Source organism: Microcebus murinus, chromosome 16 (assembly GCF_040939455.1).
Source record: "Microcebus murinus isolate Inina chromosome 16, M.murinus_Inina_mat1.0, whole genome shotgun sequence".
NCBI lineage: Eukaryota > Metazoa > Chordata > Mammalia > Primates > Cheirogaleidae > Microcebus > Microcebus murinus.
In genome coordinates this window covers 14,296,453-14,320,273 of record NC_134119.1, presented here as the reverse complement: position 1 = coordinate 14,320,273, position 23,821 = coordinate 14,296,453, and the positions used below count along the sequence as shown (strand labels likewise).

At 46.0% G+C, this 23,821-nt stretch overlaps 1 protein-coding gene across 3 annotated transcripts in view; it reads right to left on the bottom strand.

The window, feature by feature from the left end:
- WFDC3 (WAP four-disulfide core domain 3) overlaps positions 1–23,802 on the bottom strand; it is a 59,106-nt gene extending 35,304 nt beyond the window's left edge. The window contains exons 1-8 of one of the 3 annotated variants that reach the window (XM_076010912.1): positions 23,731–23,802; positions 21,704–21,792; positions 21,099–21,230; positions 20,073–20,176; positions 19,669–19,729; positions 9,149–9,280; positions 7,414–7,599; positions 6,637–6,832 (exon numbers count right to left, since the gene is read on the bottom strand). In XM_076010912.1, coding sequence (XP_075867027.1) covers positions 6,816–6,832; positions 7,414–7,599; positions 9,149–9,280; positions 19,669–19,729; positions 20,073–20,176; positions 21,099–21,230; positions 21,704–21,785 — 714 coding nt within the window. In that variant the 5' untranslated portion in view covers positions 21,786–21,792; positions 23,731–23,802 and the 3' untranslated portion in view covers positions 6,637–6,815. Of the gene's footprint in view, positions 1–6,636; positions 6,833–7,413; positions 7,600–9,148; positions 9,281–19,668; positions 19,730–20,072; positions 20,177–21,098; positions 21,231–21,703; positions 21,793–23,730 lie in introns of those variants that run through there. The other 2 variants (XM_020281771.2, XM_020281772.2) reach the window with 2 other exon arrangements.
- Between the last annotated feature and the right edge of the window lie 19 nt (positions 23,803–23,821).

The following is a 23,821-nucleotide window of genomic DNA, read 5'->3' as shown; positions in this document are numbered from 1 at the left end:
CAAATTAATGGGCACTCAATCCCCAACAATGCTCATATTCTAGAGAAATGTCTCTGGTGTCCCAGGTGCCAGAAATATAGAAGTTGTGACTTTACAGCTGGGAGCTACAAGTCTTGAACCAAGGTAAACCTCTACTATCAGATCATTGGCAGGGTGGCTCACGCCTGTAATCCTAGCGCTCTGGGAGGCCAAGGCGGGTGGATTGCTTGACGTCAGAAGTTCAGAACCAGCCTGAGCAAGACCCTGTCTCTACTAAAAATAGAAAAATTATCCAGGCATGGTGGCAGGCACCTGTAGTCCCAGCTACTCAGGAAGCTGAGGCAGGAGGATCGTTTGAGCCCAGGAGTTCGAGGTTGCTGTCAGCTAAGCTGACGCTATAGGACTCTAGCTCGGGCAACAGAGTGAAACTCTGTCTCAAAAAAAAATAAAAATAAAGAATGATTCTTTGGAGTTCCAAGAGCTCCAAAGACAAAGAATTTGGTGGAGCAGACCTTGGGATGTGGCACACAGTTTGGCTGTCATCCAAGGGATACTCAGCGCATTTTGCCCTCACATCTGGGTGCAGAGCAGGTCCTGAAAGATGTAAAGATGGAGAAATCTCACAATCATCACAAAGTCTCTCATATCTTCCCCACCAACACTTCCATTCCATCCCTTGTGGGGGAATAAACAGATTGGGATAAAACCTCTAATCCTTCCCAACTCTGGCCCTCAATGGGTCTGGTGGATGACTCTCCCCTCATCATTTCCCCTCTCAACACCCTCACAATCCCAACCTGCCAGAGCCTTCTCATCAGACTCATTCATGCTCTGACCATTTCCAAACCTCTTTAATTCTACCTGCTGTTCCCAGAATGAATAATTGTCCTCAAGTGCCATTTCTATTTTTCAGGCCCTTGATCTAGGACGTGCAGTGTCCTAAAATCCTAATTCTATACAATATCCAAGCTCCTCGTGTCAGCCTCATATTATTGCTCATACTGTACTTTTATCTCAACTTTGCTAATCTTTTTGTCAGTATCATGGATATTAAAAGCAGAAAGTGACCTAAAAGATCATCTAGTTCAACCCTGACCTAAGAAAAGAGGGTTTCAAAAAGGAAAGGAATGTTTTTAAACGAAAATTCAAAGAATTCTAGTTCTGGTAATGGCAAAATAGTTTATATCAGACCAGCTATTCCACAAGTTAAAATTATAATATCTCAACAAAATATAAAAAGTAACTGCCTTAGGGCATTAGACCACCCTGAGAAAGAGGTAGACCCCCGTCTAGGCTGATGCCATGGCACTCTAGCCCGGGCAACAGAGTGAGATTCTGTCTCAAAAAAATAAATAAATAAAAAATAAAAAAAGAATGTGGCAGGAAGCAATTAACTTTATCAGAGAAACTGAATAACAATAGTTAACTTTATCAGAGAAACTGAATAACAATAGTTAACATTTTTTTTTTTTTGCTTTTGTTTTTGAGACAGAGTCTCACTCTGTTGCCCCGGCTAGAGTGCCATGGCATCAGCCTAGCTCACAGCAACCTCAAACTCCTGAGCTCAAGCAATCCTCCTGCCTCAGCCTCCCAAGTAGCTGGGACTACAAGCATGTGCCACCATGCCTGGCTAATTTTTTCTATATGTTTTTAGTTGGCCAATTAATTTCTTTCTATTTTTAGTAGAGACGGGGGTCTTGATCTTGCTCAGGCTGGTTTCGAACTCCTGACCTTGAGCGATCTGCCCACCTCAGCCTCCCAGAGTGCTAGGATTACAGGCGTGAGCCACCACACCAGACCTGTAGTTAACATTTATTGAGAGTGGGTTTTGTGCCAGGCCCCGTGCTAAGTGTTTCCTTTATATATTGAGTCCTCACAGCAATACTGCGAGGGAGATAGTGTGGTCATGCTATTGGCCCCATTTTGCAGAGAGGTAATAAGCAGCAGAAGAGTTTAGATTCAAACCCAGGCCTTCCTCCCAAACCCAGGCTCTGGGTATCTTGATAGCCAACGCAAGAATGAAACCATCAGCTCTAGAGAGCACGTACTGCGGAGGCTGATGAGACAGGCGATGCCCAGTAGGTTGCTTCCCTGCTCATTCTCACGTTAGTTCGCAGAGAGAAGCTTTCTCTTGACCTTAAGTTCCACAAGGAATTTGACCCTGTGGCCTTGAGAGAGAAACAACGATAGATACAACATGATAGACAATGTCCTCCAGATACACGTTGCCAGAAAGGAAGAAGCATGCCGCATCAAATGAAAAAGGAGGGCATAATGTTAGGTCTTAACGTATTAAGTGCAATTCGGCAGGGACCCAGGAACTCAGACAATAGGTAGAAAACTTTTCCTCTAAGTTCACTTATGGAATGTCATTTCTCTTCCCTGGAAATGGACTTCTGCTGCCCTCTGGTGGCTCTGAGAATAAAGTGCCCAGCAAAGAATTCTTTCCACGCCCGTGGGGGCTTGCTCCTTCATTCTTAAATATGTGGATCTGTGTGAAGCTGATCTTCTCTGCGCCAATCCCTTTGACAAGAGGGCTTAACCTGGCTAGTGAAGGGAAGAAAGTCCTCAACTCAAAAGCAGCCCCCCTGCCGGGGTGCACGCTGAGCCTCCCAGCTTTCTCACGCCACGGACCTTACTTGCCAATGACATTATGCCCCACCAGGGGGAGCAGTGAGATCCAGGCTGCAGCCGGGAGAAGCTTCAGGGGCCCGTGGCATTGCCGCGGCTGGGGGAACGGAGGGAGTCCGGGATTTCTACAACCGGGTGGTCTAGGAGAGGGGCGGAGAAGGGAGGAGCTGTGAGACCCCCTGGCTCTGGTCAAAGGACAGGTCGTGGTCAGCCCACACTGGAGGACTGGCCAGTGGCAGAGCCCCAGACATCCCTGCCCACTGTGAAGAAGCTGAGGATCAGGGAAGGGGAGGAGTGTAGCTTTTCAGCCTGGTCAGAGGCGAATTTCAGGATGCGAGGTTAGAGAGTAGGACCAGGGTCCACCGAGACCTGCTCCCCAGAACTAAGGCTGAAATGCACTTAAGCTCTGAGGAAAGAAGAGTTCCGATGGCTTCATTGGTTTAGGGGACAACTGTAGAGAAAGCTGCCCAGAAAGGCCTGGGGGTAGGGGCAAGTCCTGGAATTTGGCCCCATATCAAACCTTGACCTTCAAATTTAACCCTTCAACATTCTCTCTCTCCCTCTCTCTGGCTTTCTTGACATTGCTACCTGGAAGCAGGTCCGAATCTCCCACCTGGACAGAGTGGGCTGCTCCAGAGAAGAAGGGAGGTCGGAGGGGGGCCCCTGTCCTGGGGCTCACTCCTCCCTCTCTGGTCCCACTCTCCACTCTGAGAGAAAACCATCCTCTAGTTTTGTTGTTGTTGTTGTTTGGTTTTTTTGGTTGTTTTTTTTTTGAGACAGAGTCTCGCTTTGCCCAGGCTAGAGTGAGTGCTGTGGCATCAGCCTAGCTCACAGCAACCTCAAACTCCTCGGCTCAAGCAATCCTGCTGCCTCAGCCTCCCAAGTAGCTGGGACTACAGGCATGTGCCACCACGCCCGGCTAACTTTTTCTATATATATTAGTTGGCCAATTAATTTCTTTTTATTTATAGTAGAGACGGGGTCTCGCTCTTGCTCAGGCTGATTTAGAACTCCCGACCTTGAGCAATCCGCCCGCCTTGGCCTCCCAGAGTGCTAGGATTACAGGCGTGAGCCACCACGCCTGGCCTATCCTTTAATATTTTAAGGTGTTGTTTTTTCATTGAAAGCTCTACCATATTGATTTTTTAAAACCACGTGCATGTATTATTAATATTTTGATTTTTTAATAGACAATGAAATGATAAGCAAAACAGTGGAAAGGGATCTGCCAAAATGTTCAGCAGTTCATCACACTGATACTGGCCCTTCCCTGCACCATGAGCCTAGGGCCACGGATGTCCTCGGGATGGTCACTGCTAGGCTCATGCCAGCCACTGTTTTCCAAGCAACACTGGTATGTCTACTCAGAGAGATCACTGTTCTGAACCCAGCAGAAACCAGAATTTCCCAAGCCAGTGTGAAATCAGAGGCAGGGAAGGGGGCAGGACGGAAAAATAAAGTAGTGACAGGAAATGGGGGGGTTGAATGTTTTAAAGTCACCTTCTTCCATTAAAGCATTTTTATGATATTCAAGAATACTGCTACCTACTTTTTTTCCTTTTTATAAAAGCAATGCCTACCTAGGTATTCTCCATCCAAATTTTAAATGCATAAGCTTTTTGAGCAAGTATGGGGTAGGCAATTTACTGCCTACCTACCCCAAAAGCATCCTTTCCTTTTTCCTTGCTAATAGAACCTCAACTTCTATGTCCAAGTAGGCCCATCCCAGAGCCCCAGGGATGAAGCATGATTAACCTAAGCCAGGTTTCCCATTACCTTCTGCAGATATTTGTTTTCTCAGCCACCCTAAGGCAACTCCTAGGAAAGAAGTCATTAAAAGTAGAGTGTCATTTGAGGTAAAGGTCTTTTGCCACTGACCTCTACACACATCCTCTTCCTGCAGTGACATCTAGAGCTGCAGCAACCATCCTGTACCCACCAGGTGAATAGCACAAGGACAAAAGCCGACACCTTGAGGCTGATGGAGAAGGAAGGAATGAGCCTGGTTGTTGGGGTCGTGGTTGAGCTGCTGAGCCAGCCATACCCTCCAATGTGAGAAAATTAAATGTCTTTGTTGGCCAGGCCACCATGAGTTGGGTTGCCTATTACTTGCAGCCCAAGGAATTCTTAATTGATACATTAAGGAATTACATTCATTCTTTCATTCATTCAACAAATATTTACTGGGCAAAGACAAATATTTTTTACCAGGCCCTACTTAAGAAACTGGACTTCTACTACTAAAAATTTACCCAGATTCACCTGCAAATATAGGCCAAGATATATACGTACAAGGATATTAATGTCCAACAAGGCCAGGCATAGTGGCTCACACCTGTAATTCCAGTGCTTTGGGAGGCCAAGGTGGGAGGATCGCTTGAGGCCAGGAATTCAAGACCAGGCTGAGCAACACAGCAAGACCCCATCTCTACAAAAAACTTTTTAAATTGCCAGGCATGATGGCACATGACTGTAGTCCCAGCTAACTGGGAAGCCTGAGGTGGAAGAATTCTTGAGCCCAGAAGTTCAAGGCTGCAGTGAGCTATGACTGTGTCACTATTCTTCATCCTGGGTGACAGAGTGAGACCCTGTCTTTAAAAAATTTTTTTAATAAAAACAAAAACATTTTAAATATCCAACAAGAGATGAGTACTAAATTATCCCTTTCATAGAATTATATTGAAAGAGTATATATGTAAAAGGAACAGGATTGATAAAATTTTTAAATAAATAATAAAAGAACATACATGGGGCCAGGCGTGATGGTTCACGTCTGTAATCCTAGCACTTTGGGATGCCGATGGGGAAGGATCGCCCAAGGTCAGGAGTTTGAGACCAGCCTGAGCAAGAGTGAGACCTCATCTCTACTAAATATAGAAAGAAATTATCTGGACAACTAAAAAAATATATATAGAAAAAATTAGGCCAGGCGAGGTGGCTCACGCCTGTAATCCTAGCACTCTGGGAGGCCAAGGCGGGCGGATTGCTCAAGGTCAGGAGTTCGAAAAAATTAGCTGGGCATGGTGGCACATGCCTGTAGTCCCAGCTACTCGGGAGACTGAGGAAGGAGGATTGCTAGAGCCCAGGAGTTTGAGGTTGCTGTGAGCTAGGCTGACACCATGGCACTCTAGCCTGGGCAACAGAGCCAGACTCTGTCTCAAAAACAAAAAAGAATATATGTGATAACATGAAAGATCTCCAAGATATAAAATACAATCCATTTTGTGTACATAAGAAATAAATTTTAAAAATTGCCTTTGTTCCAAGAACCTAGGGATGTCCCTTCCCTGCATAAAGATACCTGGAAGGGACAAATTGCTTGTCTTAGAGTCAAGGGCAGGCCCTCAAGGAAAAAGGTCTAGGCCGGCATGGTGGCTCATGCCTGTAATCCTAGCACTCTGGGAGGCCAAGGCAGGTGGATTGCTTGAGGTCAGGAGTTCGAAAACAGCCTGAGCAAGAGCGAGACCCCGTCTCTACTATAAATAGAAAGAAACTAATTGGCCAACTAATATATATAGAAAAAATTAGCCGGGCATGGTGGCACATGCTTGTAGTCCCAGCTACTCGGGAGGCTGAGGCAGCAAGATTGCTTGAGCCGAGGAGTTTGAGGTTGCTGTGAGCTAGGCTGATGCCAAGGCACTCACTCTAGCCTGGGCAACAAAGCAAGACTCTGTCTCAAAAAAAAAAAAAGGAAAAAGGTCCAAGGTGGGAACATTCCAGCAACCAACTCCTGTTCCACTCCCAACCCATATTCTCCAATAAGAGAAGGAAGTTCAGCAGGCCCAGAAAGGACTGACTCCCACCCCTAACACAGGACTTGAGAAAGACATCTATGGCAAGTCACCCCCAGTTTAGCTTCTACCCCTCTCTCCCCTGGCCACACCTAACCAACACCCATTTTCAGTGTTCTCAGAAAGAATGGGTTACCCATGCTTCCTAAATATGTAAGTCTGACAACTCTACAGCCACACTCAGACCTCCCAGCTGTCCTGTCTCATCCGAGCCCTCAAACAGCACAGACCAGAGAGTCAGCACCAGCCTTTATTGGGGAGGAGAAGCACGGCACACCCACTGCCCGATCCCAGGGCTGTTTCCTATGCCGCAGGCAGCAGCAGGAGAAAAAGCAGAGCAGAGAGGGCCATGAGTGCTCCTGAGAGTGTCACAAGCCCCAGGATGTCACCCCTCTTGGTTGCAAATCAGTACAGCTAGGGCACTGGGATCTCTGCAAGCAGAAGAAATATCAAGTCAACTGTGCTCCCCTTGCTCCAGCTACTCAACCTGTGTTCTTTCCCCTCCACCCTAGAGGAGCTTGCCATATGTTGCTCTCAAAAGCCTCAAATGGCTCCCTTCTTCCTAGACAATCCAATCCAAATAGGCATTAAAGACTTTTATTCAGTTGTCAACCTTATATTTCCTGTTACAAAAAACAGGGTTATGTCTGTTCCTTTACCCACTCTCCCCTGATCTCCCACTCCCAAAACATGTCACATACATTCCCACCCTCTGTGCCATAGATTAACAATCACCAGATTACCTGTCTGGCATGTTCTCTGTGCTATCTTCACTTTAACACATCTGCCCGGCCTTTAGGGCCCAGATCAAATCCCATCTCTATCAAAAAGACTTTCCCAGGGACCACCCACTCTGAACTTCTGTAAGCCCATACAGCTTGTATGAGGGTTCTGATCTGTGACATAGAATCCTGCTCTCCAGATAGACTCTTCTTGACCTTCAAAAGTCCCCTTCCCAGCACCTAGGCCAGCGCTTTGCACATAGCAATTAATAACAACGAACTATACTCACCTAATGCAGAATCAGACCTGATGGTCCAGTTGGGGTTCATGGTCAGTTTGGGTGGCGGGACTGGCGAGACACAGAAGCGGCCACAGCCTGACTTGCAACACTTCTCCCCGGCTTGACAGTTCTCGTCCATCATGCAGCTGACAATGCACAAGCCAACCAGAACTTTTGGACATTCACCACCCCGCCCTGCGGGAAAAACAGGCACTGGTATAGGGACAGGATGTCTGTGGGCTCCACTGTCTCCAAGTTCCTATCTAGAACATCTAGAACTTAGACACAGAAGCTCCAGGTGATTCAATCCCTGACCCTAACTAGACCTTAGCCAAACTGGCTGGGAACCCATGAAGCTGGAGGATCTGAGAATCTGTAAGGAACCAAGAGGCCTCTAAGCCAAGAGTTTTCCAACAGTGCCCCAAAGGGAGTTCACTAGAGGTAACTCAGGGGTTAATAGCCCTGCAGGTTTGGGGATGGGGCTGGGTGGGGTGCAGAATGGGCAAGGCTCCCAGGCCACCACCCTCTCCTTCTGTGCCTAGGCTTCACTGTGTCACTTCCCCAAGGTCTTCTCTGCCACCCAGATGAGCTTGGTGCGCCTGCCTTGTGCACCTGTGGCACTCTGCACGTCTCCTCTCATCAAACTTTATCATAATTCATTATTTAATTGTCTACCTTCCCTGATAGACTAAAGTTACATAAAGACAAGGGTCTGTCCCCAGCACCTTGATCATTGCCTTGCAATCTAAAGGAGGATTAAGAAGACATAAAATGTAACCAAAATGTTTGTGCCCTCATAATATCCTGAAATAAAAATAAATTAAAAAAAAAAGATAACATCTGGGTCAATAATTCTTCAGTTGAGTTCCAAAGTGCCTGACACAAAAGTAGCACTCAAAAATATACTTTTTTTAATTGAAGAAACAAAGAAATCGAGACAGGAATGTGTTTATCTGTTACATATGTGTTGCTTACAACTAAGATTACATTTAGGGTAGGGGAAAAGCTTTGTGCTAAAAAACTAAGTCTGAAAACTAGTGATCTTGGGCAACTCCTTCATTTTATAGATGAAGAAACTTGGGCTCAATGAGGGACCTGTTTATTCAAGATTACAGAGCAAGGCCTGGTGTGGTGGCTCACACCTGGAATCCTGGCACTCTGGGAGGCCGAGGCGGGTGAATCATTTGAGCTCAGGAGTTCAAGACCAGCCTGAGCAAGAGCAAGATCCTATCCCTACTAAAAATAGAGAAAGAAATTAGCTGGACAACTAAAAATATGTAGAAAAAATTAGCCAGGCAGGGTGGTACATGCCTGTAGTCCCAGCTACTCGGGAGGCTGAGGCAGAAGGATCACTTGAGCCCAGGAGTTTGTGGTTGCTGTGAGCTAGGCTGACGCCACGGCACTCTAGCCCCAGCACCAGAGTGAGACTCTGTCTAAAAAAAAAAAAAAAAAAAAAAGACTACAGAGCAAATTTGCAGCAGAGTCAAGAACAAAAGCCACACTGCCTGTTGTCCAGCCCAGGGGTCTTCCCTACTGCCCCATGCTGCTTCTGCCTGTGTCTTTCAATGCCACTGTGGGTCCCTTGGCCCTAATCAGAGGGGTTGCTTTGGGTTGAGGGACTAGAGGAACAGGAAGGATGAGAATTCTGGCCCCTCCCAGGAAGGGAAAGAGAAGGCACCATGGGTGGCTCCTTGATGGGACTTAGGAAGTGCTCCAGGACTTCATCCCACAAGAGCAAACATACCTCCCTTAATGTCTCCACGGCAGACGTGGCCACAGCCAGTGCTGCAGCATTTATGCCCCTGAGGACAGGACGTGTCCCCATCACACAGCTCCTCACACGGAAGGGGGTCAGCAGGACATTCACCACCAAACGCTGCCATAGAATCGAAGCATTAGAGCTCAGAAGTGCTTCCGAACATGAAATATATTTCTCGTTGTGTCCCATGTGTATGTTAACATATATATTTTTAAATGTACATACATACGTGCATCCCGTATATGCAATGCGCCCTGATATATTATATTCTATTTCTCTTTTTCTAATGCTGGCCATAAACTACTAAACTGATTTTGGGACTCGCAATTTGAGTCTAACTCACTGTGCCAAACATACAAATTGCCAACTCCATGTTCATTCTCCCTTCTTTCTTTCTTTTTTATTTATTTATTTATTTATTTTTGAGACAGAGTCTCACTCTGTTGCCCAGGCTAGAGTGAGTGTTGTGGCATCAGCCTAGCTCATAGCAACCTCAAACTCCTGGGTTCAAGCAATCCTACTGCCTCAGCCTCCCGAGTAGCTGGGACTACAGGCATGCGCCACCATGCCCTGCTAATTTTTTCTATATATATTAGTTGGCCAATTAATTTCTTTCTATTTGTAGTAGAGACGGGGTCTCGCTCTTGCTCAGGCTGGTTTCAAACTCCTGACCTTGACCAATCCGCCCGCCTCGGCCTCCCAGAGTGCTAGGATTACAGGCGTGAGCCACCGCGCCCGGCCCCTTCTTTCTTATTGTGGCAGACATTTACAATCCTGGCCCCCAATGAACTACACCTCCTGCGATTCATACCCTTGTGTAGTTCCCTTCCATATTGACTCTGGGCTTGACCATATGACTAACTTTGACCAATGGGACATTAGCAAGTGTGACACAGGCAGAGGGTTAATAAGCACTTGCATATTGGGCTTGTCCTCTCAGAATAGTCCTCCTTAGAAGCCAACTACCATGCTGTAAAGCAGCATGGGCTAGAATATGGAATGCTGAGATGCCCCATGGAGAGAGAAACTGGAGGAGGAGAGGCCAATCTGGACATCCCAGCTCCAGACGAGCCCCCCACTGACCTCCAGCTGAATATAGCCAAATGAGTAACCTCATCTATACCATGTGGGTATATAAACCGCCTAGCTAAGCCCAGGCAACCCACACACAGTGAGAAAGGATATATATATATATATATATATATATATATATATGTATAAAATATATATATATGTATAAAATATATATATATATTTTTTTTTTTTGAGACAGAATCTCGTTTTGTTGTCCAGGCTAGAGTGAGTGCCGTGGCGTCAGCCTAGCTCACAGCAACCCCTCAAACTCCTGGGCTCAAGCAATCCTGCTGCCTCAGCCTCCCAAGCATCTGGGACTACAGGCATGCGCCACCATGCCCGGCTAATTTTTTCTATATATATTAGTTGGCCAATTAATTTGTTTCTATTTATAGTAGAGATGGGGTCTTGCTCTTGCTCAGGCTGGTTTCGAACTCCTGACCTCAAGCAATCCGCCCGCCTCAGCCTCCCAGGGTGCTAGGATTACAGGCGTGAGCCACCACGCCCGGCCGGATATATTTTTTAAACCATTAAGCTTGCAGATGGTTTGTTATGCAGCAAAAGATCACTGAAACACTTGTCAACAGAACCCCAGGTTTATTCTGAGAGGCAATGAGTCCGGCTAAAATGATTTGCGTCCCCGTATTCTCTTTTTTTTTTTTTTTTTTTGAGACAGAGTCTCGCTTTGTTGTCCAGGCTAGAGTGAGTGCCATGGCATCAGCATAGCTCACAGCAACCTCACACTCCTGGGCTCAACGATCCTGCTGCCTCAGCCTCCCGAGTAGCTGGGACTACAGGCATGTGCCACCACACTCGGCTAATTTTTTTTTTGTTTTTGTATATATATTTTTAGTTGGTCAATTAATTTCTTTCTATTTTCTTTCGTAGAGATGGGGTCTCGCTCAGGCTGGTTTCAAACTCCTGACCTCAAGCGATCCACCCGCCTCGGCCTCCCAGAGTGCTAGGATTACAGGCATGAGCCACCACGCCCGGCCCACATGTGATTTTCTAATAGCTATTTCATTGGTAATCAGTGAGATTTTACAACAGCCACATTTCAAATAAATTCTCACTAACCATACACGTAGTGCATGCCTAGATCTCTTGAGCCTTGCAAATGGGTTTTGCCTAGCTAATTCACATTGCAAACCCTCTGGGTGGCTAATAACCAGACAGTTTGCATGGAGTAGAGCTAACTCAGGGAGGCTGGCTCCAGGACTCATCTGTGACTCACCATATGATCATCTCTGAAACTGTAAACTTGCTTGTATATTATTGTTATGCAGGGCCAATAGGACAACTGGGGATTAGGCATATTAAAAGGGGCTATCTTGACTCCAGCTTTAAGAGGAATTAACGTGATCTTGGTGGACAGTGGAAGCAATCACAACGTGATATTTCTTGAACAGAAATTTATTGACTTCAAATAATTTTGCCTTAGGTTACACATGATTTTATAAGTCTTTACATTGTTTAAAAAAGAAGAAGAAAGAAAAAATAAATCGATTCATCCTTGTTAACATCGTAGAGCCACCACACCAGCCCTAGTACCTACTTCAGGACTTCTTGTTATGTGAGAAAAATAAACCCCAAACCCTGTATAGTTAATTTTCTGTTGTGTACAGCCAAACACATTCCTGAGGTGCCCCTTCATCCGCCCTAGGAAGATAATGAGACTCAGGGAAGGAGCTTGCCCAGAACTACAGAGTGAGTCAGCGGCAAAGCAGGACAAAACTCAACCTCTTGATCTGCAATGAAGTAGTCTTTCTACTATTACTATCTCATCCTTAAAACATGCAGGCAGCTGTCCAGGTCCTCAGAAGCAGGCACACCCAAAGAAGGCCACATCCAAAACAGACTAACTCAACATGACTCATTTATCTCAGTGTTTATGTCACGTTTTTTAAATGGAGAGAAATGTGACAGGCAATTAAGGGTTTTGTGGGAAACCACAGCAGTACTGGCCCAGTGCCTCTGAGCAGGAACAGGTAAGTGTAATTGCACACAGCTGGCTCCAGGAAGTCTGCCTTGATGGAAAAAGCAAGTGTTGGACTCCAAGGAGAACATACACAGCTAAACAACCAAAGTGTAATAACCCTGCACCCTGGGATTTTCCTGAGCAGGCCCTATTTTAAATATCCTGTGCTATTGTAAGATCACATCAAAACCATGTGTCTTGATTTTTGATTCAGAAAATCTGGTCACTGTAACCACTAGATGCACCTCCCTGCACCTGGTACAGGGAGAACATTGAAATTCATTTAACAAAGAACAAAAACTTTCTATCCCACAGTTGAGAAGGCTGGGCATAAAAATCTCCCTGATGGAGAAATCCAGTGACATAAACTTCTCATGGAGTTACACCATGTACCCTAGAAAGTGGGGACCTAGAGCAGGACCATATTCCCCAGATTGTGCCATTTTGCAGAGTTCGGCCCTGAAGTAACCAATGCCGGGAACACTGTGCTGCTGTCTGCCCTCATCCCTGGGACCAGGCATGGAGACCTCACCCCTGTTCTCTTCCAGGCCAGACTTCCTTGAAGTCCCTGGGGTTTCACCAAATTTCAGAAGCAGTGAAGAAACTCTCTGGGAACAGGCTGAGGCGCCGAAGGTCAGAGCACATTCCTTCTGACTGGTGCCCAGCACAGCCACCCAATCCAACACCCTGTCTTATGCTTGAATCTGTGCTGAATAATACTCCTCTCTCAGCTCGAACATCTGGAATTAATGGGGCCTCACTACCTCCATGCCAGATTATGTCACCCTTATACTTAGGTTAGACAGCCTTCATACTCCATTATATTCACCTGAAATCTGCTTCTGTAGAAGTTCTATCCAATGGTCCTTTTCTTTCTTTCTTTCTTTCTTTTTTTTTTTTTTTTTTTTTGAGACAAGAGTCTCACTTTGTTGCCCAGGCTAGAGTGAGTTGCTTTGGCATCAGCATAGGTCACAGCAAACTCAAACTCCTGGGCTCAAGCAATCCTTCTGCCTCAGCCTCCTGAGTAGCTGGGACTGTAGGCATGCACCACCATGCCCGGCTCATTTTTTCTATAAATATTTGTTGGCCAATTAATTTCTTTCTTGCTCTTGCTCAGGCTGGTTTCGAACTTCTGACCTTGAGCAATCCACCCACCTCAGCCTCCCAGAGTGCTAGGCTTACAGGCCCAATGGTCCTTTTCTTATCCCCAGAGACCTTGCAAAACCCTGCCTCATGCCACCTCTTTAGCCAGGATCCTCCGCCTTTCACTGTCTTGGCTTTGCCAGGCTAAGTAAGCTCAGCTTCTCATAAGGCATGGCTCCCAATCACCTCACAATTACCTTACCAGGAATCAGGATGAGAACTCGGAATGGTAGCCAGAATGGAGATGGTCGTCCCCACTCTCCATCTGCACCCATCCCCAGTCTTTCCTGTTGCCTCAGCTCCAACCTTCCATTATAACTGAGAGAAGGATACCAGTTGCTGGCAGAAAGTGAAATTTCAGGACTCCTTAAGCCAAGAAGGGCCCTCTGAGCTATCAAACCTACTCCGCTTCTCTTGCAAATGAACAGACATACATCCAGGAGAGCTTGGTCCACGGTCAAAGTAGCAGAATAGAGTCCCAAACCCCCAGCTCCAACACAAGGTCTTATGCTCTTCAAACCACGTTATGACCCCCTACACCCCAGCAAGGATCACCCAAAAACAAACCAAACTGCAATGGGACCCACTCAGCCAAGTTCTGCCAGAAGAGAAGACCCAGTGGTAGACAGTTTTAGGGGAAAGTTATAAACCAGTATGTCAAGGGTCCCCAAGATCACACCCAGGTTTGGTGGTTCATTAGGAGGACTCCCAGGACTCGGCATACAGTGGTACTCATGGCTGTGATTTATTACAGCAAAAGACACAAAGCAAAACCATCAAAGGGAAAAGTCCAGAGGAAACCAGGTACAGGTTTTCCAGAGTCCTCTCCCAGTGGAGTCACAGAGGATGCACTTAATAATTCTTCTACCATAGAATTGTTTTATTTATTTTTTTTATTTTTTAAGACAGAGTCTCGCTTTGTTGCCCAGGCTAGAGTGAGTGCCGTGGCATCAGCCTAGCTCACAGCAACCTCAAACTCCTGGGCTCAAGCAATCCTCCTGCCTCAGCCTCCCAAGTAGCTGGGACTATAGGCATGTGCCACCATGTCCAGCTAATTTTTTCTATATATATTAGTTGGCCAATTAATTTTTTTCTATTTATAGTAGAGATGGGTCTCACTCTTGCTCAGGCTGGTTTCGAACTCCTGACCTCAAGCAATCCGCCCGCCTCAGCCTCCCAGGGTGCTAGGATTACAGGCGTGAGCCACCGCGCCCGGCCTACCATAGAATTGTGAAATGTGTGAAGTGTTGTCTACCAGGAAAGCTCATTATCGGCTCAGTGTGCAACAATTTTATTTAGGGCTGGTCGTTTAGGCACCCTCTGCCTAGAACATACCAAGATTCCAGGCTTTCAGAATGGAAAGCAGATGTTGTTTGAACGTGGTTTAGACACACTGAACCACTCTTATCAGTTAGGGTAGTAGGAACATTCCCAAAATCCAAGTTCCCAGAAGCCAGCCTAGGGCCAATCTTGCCAGCAGGCCTTTCTACGAATAGCAGATTCAGGCCTGCTGTGTTAACTCTTCTGTACAACCAGCAGGGAGGTTTCAGGAAAAGGTCAGTCAGGGAACCCATACTATCAAGCTAGACAAAAGATATAGTGCATATGTTGTAATAAGCAAAACAGAGGGTCCCAGGGGACCTGGAGTGGTCAAGTTTCATACAGTGGGAAGATAGAACATGAGGTGAGGGGACGGGGTGGGGGGTGCTAAAAAGACAAATCTTAGGCCAGAATCTGAATCTGTATTCCAAAGCTTCTTCCTCCCATTCTCCATCCCATTCTCCATAAAGAGTACCACCATCACCCAAGCGCTCAAGTTGGACAACTGGCATCATTCTTTTTTTAAATTGTTTTCTTTAGAGACAAGGTCTTGCTCCATTGCTCAGGCTGGAATGCAGTAGCATGATCACAGCTCACTGCAGCCTCAAGCTCTTGGGCTCAAGTGATCCTCCTGCCTCAGCCTCCCAAGTAGCTAGGACTGCAAGCATGCACCAGCACCCTGGCTAATTTTTTTATTTTTTGTACAATGTCTTACTATGTTCCCCAGGCTGGTCTTGAACTCCTAGCCTCAGACAGTCTCTGGCCTCAGATTCCCAAAGCACCGGGAGTATAGGCATGAGACACCACACCCAGCCAGTGGCACCATTCTTGATATCCCCTCTCCCTCAATGCCTGCATCCACTTCTTTACCCAGTCCCGTCAACTCTACCTTCACCAGGAGTTCAAGCCTCCCATGTTCCTATGTCTGCATTGTCTCCACCCTGGTCTAAGCCCTGGTCATCTCTCACCCAGCCTGTCATAATGGCATCCTACCTGGTCTTCTATCATCCACACTTGCCCTCATCTATTCTTCACACACCAGTAGAGGGGTCTTTTTAAAATGAAAACCGGATAAGCCTTCTTCTAATTTTAGACCTCCTTAAAATCTTCCTATTTCACTTAGAATAAAGCCAAAGAGAGAAGCCCTGAAGACTCCCCCAAAGTCTGGGCCCTGCCTGCCTCTCCAACCTCAAATGAAAGCACCCTCCTTCTCTTTTCACTTCCTTAAAAGCAGTAAGCTCTTCCTGACCTCACAGCCTTTGCCCTTGCAGTTCTCTCTTCATTGCTCTCCACCCAACGGCCAGCAACTTCTCATTATCCAAGTAAAAATGGCACAGCCTCTGTATTTCTCTTTTAATTTCCTTCATAGCACTCACCCCAACTTGTGGTGATTATTTTTTTACTTGATTATTCCCTGTCTCTCACATCACAAATGTGCACACCCTGAGCGAGCTCCATGAGGGCAAGGACCAGGACTGCCTTGCCCACCACCAGACACCCACGTGCCAGGTAAGGTAGACACGATATGTACCAAATACATGAGTAAGTAAGTGAGCGAATAAGTGAGTAAATGAACAGGTAAGACTTCAGATAAGTGGGAAGGGAACCTGAAGAGAAGTGCTGGGCACAACTATATGAGCTATTGAGCATTATTTGGCAGGTTTAGTGAAGACGTTTTAAATGCATTCCTTCTAAACTGCATCATTACTCTATGAAGTAAATATCCTTATCCCCAATTTTACAGATGACAAAAGCAAGGTTCAGAGAGAAGAAGGGACTTGCTCAAGGCCACATAGCAAGCAAGCAGAAGAGCTAGGAATCTGGCCCATGTTCAGACCAGAACTGCCCCGTGAGAGCAGGTCCCAGCACCTGCCCTGTGCCTTTAGGCAATCTGACTGCCCGGCCACCTTGCCAAACAGCCCAGCACTGGCTATGGCAAACCTCTGACAGTGTCAGAGCTTAAGGAAAGCAGGAATTTTTCATAGTCCAGGAAGGAGAGCTTTGGGTGAATGGCCAGCCCTTCCCTAGGACTGGATTTGTAGAAAAGTAGTTAACTACCAACACAGCAGCCAATATCGCCTCCCACCAGGGAAGGAATCTCACTCAGCCAGGAGGATCTGAGACATCTGCAGGAGGTCACTATTCCATCCTGCCTGTCTAGCTCCAAGGGAAAAGAAAGCTCCATCTGGGCTGGCCAGGGGCCAAAGCAGCCCACAAAGGTACTGTGCCTGGGTGCCAGCCTCGCCCTCAGCCCCCGCAATTCAGCCATCAGCTTCAAACACTGGGAAGATTGTACCAGGCCCTACAAGCCAGCAGTGACCCCCCAGAGACAGATTCCCAGGCTTTGGCTCCAGAGCTGGGCCTTAAGGGTCCCGGCAAGAACTACAACCTTCCATTCTCCCTCATGGGCAGGCAGCTCAAGACAGCTGCCTATGCCCGGCACAGACAGACCCAATGGGTACTGGCAAGGGGCCTGCTACCTGAGGAGCTTTAGTTGTAAGGAAAGAGGTTGTCACATGTTATGGAGTTTCAGCATCTCAAGAGGAATTGATCAAAGAAAACTACCTTGGTTCTGGATAAAAGGGGTTGATTAGAAACTGTACTGCTAACCTAGCCTACCTTAAGAGGCAAAAGGAAGGAAACTAATGTAGCTGGGGGCCGTACACTTTACACACTTTGAATCATCACAACACCCTCTGGGGTTTATTTTTCCTGTCTTACAGAGAAGGGAACTGAGGCTCAGAGAAGCAGAAGAGACTTGCCCAGGGACCTGCTGGCCAGTAACCAGTGAACCTCAGGGTTGAACCCAGGTCTCTATCAACTCAGACCTAAGCTTTCCCTCTCTGATATGTTGCCACATGCACTCAGATGAGAGGATTGTTCCAGTTATTTTATTTTATTTTATTTATTTTATTTTTTTGAGACAGAGTCTCACTTTGTTGCCCAGGCTAGAGTGAGTGCCGTGGCGTCAGCCTAGCTCACAGCAACCTCAAACTCCTGGGCTCAAGTGATCCTACTGCCTCAGCCTCCCAAGTAGCTGGGACTACAGGCATGCGCTACTATGCCCGGCTAATTTTTTCTATATATATTAGTTGGCCGATTAATCTCTTTCTATTTATAGTAGAGACGGGGTCTTGCTCTTGCTCAGGCTGGTTTGTTCCAGTTCTTTTAGACAACATAATGGAAGACCTCATTTTAAGATAGCAGAAAATACTTAGGCATAAGTTTATAGAGAAATATTTCAAAACTATAAAACACCCTGAAATACATCAAATACACTTGAACAATGGGAAGACATAAAGATTCAATAGTATAGTAATGGCAACTCTCTTTAAGTTAATTTATATGTAACATTACTCCAATAAAATAGACAATGATGATAAAATATATTTCAGAGCACAAATAAGCAAAAGTAGCCATAAAAATCCTGAAACAAGAGGAAAATAAAAAAGGGATACACATAGAAGATACTCCATCACTGGAGTACACGGTGGCTCACGCCTGTAATCCTAGCACTCTGGGAGGCTGAGGCGGGCGGATTGCTCGAGGTCAGGAGTTCGAAACCAGCCTGAGCAAGAGCGAGACCCCGTCTCTACTATAAATATAAAGAAATTAATTGGCCAACTAACATATATATAGAAAAAATGAGCCGGGCATGGTAGTGCATCCCTGTAGTCCCAGCTACTCGGGAGGCTGAGGCAGAAGGATTGCTTGAGCCCAGGAGTTTGAGGTTGCTGTGAGCTGGGCTGATGCCACGGCACTCACTCTAGCCTGGGCAACAAAGCGAGAATCTGTCTAAAAAAAAAAGAAGAAGAAAATACTCCATCAATTTCTAATACCTTTTAGGAGTCTCTCAAGGGAATGAGAAAGGAGGAGGAAAGGAGTAGAGCAAAAAGCTCTGTCACTTCTACTTCTAAATTCTCAACTGTGTCACATTTCTCCATCCCCACTGCCACCTCCCCAGTCTCACTGGTCTCCATCCTCACCAGGCTTCATTCTCCTCCTCCCATCTCTGCTCTAACCATACCAGCTTCCTTTTAGTTTCTCAAATGTGGCAAGCTCCCTGTCATCTTAAGACCTCTGCACGTGTTTCTCTCTTCCTGGAATGACTATCATACCCTTCACCCGGTAACTTCAACTCCTCCTCCAGGTTTCAGCTTAAATGTCACCATTCCAGACATGCCGTCCTTGACTACCCAATCTAAAGTGAGTCTCCTCATTATCCTGCCATTCAGTACATTTTAATTTTCCTTTGTTGTCCTTATCACAGTTTGAAATTGTATATTTATATGCTTATTTATTAAACTTCTTTCTTCCCTATCAGACTATGAGCTCCATGAAGGCAGGGATGGGATCTACTTTGCTCACCACAATGTACCCAGAATCCATCTCTGGATCTAGCAAATAGTAAACACTTAATAAATATTTATTGAAGAAGTGAATGTATAAATGAAGAATTAGGTCATTGGAACTCTGCAACAGGGAGGAATCCCTTTCAAACACCTCTCTACCAGAACCAGAATAAAACAGACTCCATTTCCAACAGGAGATGGCCATCCTGTGTGTGTACAGAGGGGACACAAAGTCTCAGAAGCAAGTGAGTAGGGAAATGTGTGCTGCCTTCCATAGGTATCAAGATTCTATTTCTCCATCTCTGCAGATTCTCAGGCTAAGATGTTAACAGAGAATATTGAAACTGACAATGGGAATTGGGAATTACCCAACAACTTTCAAACTTGCCTACAAATAAGGATATGCTGAGATTGCCCTTGTGGTACCCTCCTCCACCTGCCTCAGCCACATAGCACAAATCATCACAACTTGGATGCCCTTTGCATGTTTCTTTTTAAAAGTTCTCAGAATATAGCAGGCACTTTGTTATTGTTTTTTCAAAGTACAGTAAAACCAACAACATGATGATGTGTGTGTGTATCTGAGAAAGAAACAAGCAGGTCAAAAAGACCACAAGGTATGGAGATGGGGTTCTTACCCAGCTTCTGTTTAGAGACTGGGACGACACACCTCTTGTGGCAGCCCAATGTGCAGCATTTCTTTTTTTTTTTTCTTTTTTTTTTTTTTTTGAGACAGAGTCTCGCTTTGTTGCCTAGGCTAGAGTGAGTGCCATGGCGTGAGCCTAGCTCACAGCAACCTCAATCTCCTGGCTCAAGCAATCCTTCTGCCTCAGCCTCCCAAGTAGCTGGGACTACAAGCATGCACCACCATGCCCGGCTAATTTTGTTTTTTATATATATATTAGTTGGCCAATTAATTTATTTCTATTTATAGTAGAGACGGGGTCTCGCTCTTGCTCAGGCTGGTTTCGAACTCCTGACCTCGAGCAATCCGCCCGCCTAGGCCTCCCAGAGAGCTAGGATTACAGGCGTGAGCCACCACACTCAGCCTGCAGTATTTCTTTATACCTGGACACGTCTCATCAGTAATGTACCTTTTAAAACAGGATTGTTTCTGAACAACCCTGGGACAATCTCCTTTCCTCCCTGTAGCAAAAAGGGAGATAGCCACAGAAAGGAGATAACAGTGCCCAGTGACACTGAAAGGCACAGCAGAAGGGGAAAACAGGATGGAAGCCCTGAGTTTCATTTAAGCCTGTCAACCCTGGTGCCAAAGCAAACAGACAATAACAACAACAATAGCCAACATTTACTGCAACATTTACTGGTGTTTACTTGGTGCCAGGAACATATCATTTGATCCTCATAATTATCCCCATATTACAGATGAGGAAACTGAAGCTAAAAATTTAAAAAGAGATTTTTAAGGCTTATTGAAGGCTTAAAAAGGTCTGCCTGGCTCTAGGGTCTACCACTCTTAATCACTATCTTAAATAGGTTTCCCTTCACAACTCTGCCCCCTAGCCTTCACAGGAACTTTGAGCCCAAAGTAAAAGATAATCAGTGGTGTGTTATTTCCTGATAGAAGGCAAAGAACTGGGGGCATTGGATGATTAAAGGAGGAGGGACCACAAAAGGGGAAAGAAGATGTGCTGTCGGTAAGCAAGATTTCAAGAGCCAAAGTAGGGCCAGCAGGTGGCTCCCGCCTGTAATCCTAGCACTCTGGGAGGCCAAGGCGGGCAGATTGCTTGAGGTCAGGAGTTCAAAACCAGCCTGAGCAAGAGCAAGACCCCAAATAGAAAGAAATTAATTGGCCAACTAATATATATAGAAAATATTAGCTGGGCATGGTGGTGCATGCCTGTAGTCCCAGCTACTTGGGAGGCTGAGGTAAGAGATTGCTTGAGCCCAGGAGTTTGAGGTTGCTGTGAGCTAGGCTGACACCACAGCACTCACTCTAGCCTGTGCAAAAAGAGCCAAACTAGGAGGTAGGAAACTCTCTGGTTCTATGTATCCCAGAGGCAAGGTCAGAGAGTACACTAGGATTTTGCCCCTCAAGTCAACATGCCCTTAGGAATGTCTCCTCGACAGACCTGACCATAGCCTGTGGTGCAGCACTTCTGCCCAGATGGACATGATGCATCACCCTGGCACAGCTCTTTGCATGAGTACTTATCAGGAGGGCGTTCTCCCTCTTTCACTGCAAAAGATAGCCTGTGATCTTGGGGTAGCTGGTCAAGCCTCAGGAAATGAGGAATGGAGGCCAAATGTACTTTAAGGACCTTCAGCCCTTCCAAACATTCCTATCAAAATATCTCTGCAACCACCTTCCCCTCCTACCACAAAACTACTAACACATATCTACACTACTAAAGAACTAGTCCTTCTGCAGATAAAGAGAGAGAGAAGAGTTAGGGTAATATTATTCTTATTTAAGGAGCTCTAGGGAAAAGCTAGAACCTCTAGTAAACCCAGCTGGAAGTCCTATCTCCTTGTCTAAAGAGGGTAAAGAAGGACCTACCCTGGATGTCCTGAGACTCTATTCATCTGGTCCTATCCCACAGAGATATATCTCTACAAATGAACAACCTCGCTCCGGGAGAAGGCAGGTGATGACTTCTCCTCTAGTCACTTTCAGTTACCCTTAGCCACTGACCCCAAATGACAGCTCACCATGTTCTCCTGCTGTTGCCCAGGATGCCAGGGACCCAAGAGCAAGAAGTGCCTTCAGAAGGAAGAGGCAGCTTAACATCATGATGATGCTGAGAATTGAGATGAGAGTACAGGTCAAGCCAGAGATGTACACCTTGCCCAGTGTATCAACCAAGGGAAAAGGCAGGTCTGGGGATTGCCCTAAACCCAGTCCCAAAGTCTCCCCTTCCACAAGATTCCCCAAGAATGTCTTCTTCTAAGAAGAGTGATTGGCTGCTGGGGTGTGGGAAAATTCCTAGCACTACCAAAGGGCACATGTGATGGGGTGATCAAACTATGTAATGGAATATATACAACACTCCTGGACAATAATGAGGAACCTGTTGGGTAGCTGGGAAAATGGGGGAATGGCCATTGGACAAAGGATCAAAAAGAGCCCTAAAGGGTGTTGGAAGGAGATAGCGCAGCCAAAGTGACAGAGGGAAGGACTAGATAAATGTTTTAAAAAGAAAATAGCCAATAAAATAACAAAAACATAATAATATCATGGCTCCTGTTCATCCTAGCAACCTAGAAAAGACAGAATGGAACAGACCACTTACAAACTATCAAAAAAAAAAAAAAGAACACAGAAAAGTTGTATTTGACTTTGTTCAAAACTAATACAAATGCACCAATACCTACATCTTGGTGCCTCTAGCCCACACAGGCCATTCTTTGAATAGCTAGTTGACAGAATCCAAGACAACAGTTGCAATGACTCAAATAGTCTTGCCTATATATATGCTTGTTTGCTTGCTTGCTTTTCTGTTTCTTATTTTTATCTATCCTGTTCATGTCTTTAGTCAGCTGTGTCCAGTGGTGTCTGTTGGCACTGCTTAGCCCTGTGGAGTTAAATAGCAGGAAATATTCAAGGCAAAAGGTAAAAACCTCCTTTATAGAGCCAAAGAGTTTGATGCCAAGAAGTTGCCCTTACTGTTATAAGGCTGACGTTGGAGAATGGAGATGATTAATGTTTACTGATGACCTAATATGTGCTTTATACACATTATTTATTTAAATCCTCACGATAATCTTGCAGAGGTAAGAAAACTAATTCGGGGGCTGAGAAAAAGTGTCCATAAGTGGTGGCCACTGGAATTTCATAATAGTAAGGACAAACAGTAACATTTGAGAGTTTACTGGTGCCACTGTTTTAAGCACTTTACATGAATTAACTCACTTAATCTTCACTGCAACCCTATAAGCTAGGTGCTATTATCACCATTTTACAGTTGGGGAAACTGAGGCACAGAAAGTTTAAGAAACTGTGTTACACAGCTAAGTGGTAAAACAAAGGCAAGCAGTCCATTTCCACAGCCAATGTTCTTAACCACCATACCATACCATATTTGAACCCAGATCTTTCTAACTGCAAGACTCATGAACTTTCTACTACTCCATATTGTGACCTGGTACGAGTAACGTTCTCTATCACCCACAAATGGATCCAGTTCTATTCAGGGATGTCTTACCTCTGAGACAGAGCTAAGGGGACCTTTGGGGAACTTCACAGCTGTTAAGTCCCTGCACCTCCCAGCCCATCCCAGAATCACCCGTCTGGGGAGAGAGGCTCAGCTCCCTGAGGCTGAGAAGGTCTGCCATCAAGACCCAACCTTCATTCTGATGCCTTCAGACATAAGAGGCAGCCCCCGGGGTCCAAACCTAGAGAGACCTGGTGGATGAGTGTTTGGGATGGCTCGAACCAGACCCCCGCCCCCCATCCTTGTTGGGTTTCCCAATCCCGGCATCAGGCCCGCTCCAATTCTGGGAGCTGAGTGCTGGGCATATTAAAATCTACAGTTTTCAAAGACTGAACTACTGTATTGGTACTACTGTACAAAACGCTCTCCTCTGCTCCCCAAGCCCAGCCTGTGGAAACCTGCTCCCCTGCTCCTACCCCACACTTATCCACCGGCCTTGGTCCAGCCGGGAACCGCCCTTGACTGAACCGCCACTGAAAGCCCACACCACACCGAGGCACAGCCCTTGCTGGAGGACTGAACTACCTCCATATAGAGCGGACCCGGCCAAAGGCGGCGGTTCGGTTCCCATGGCAACCCCGCAGTGCTCAGCGTTGCGCTTCCGGGCCGGCAGGCG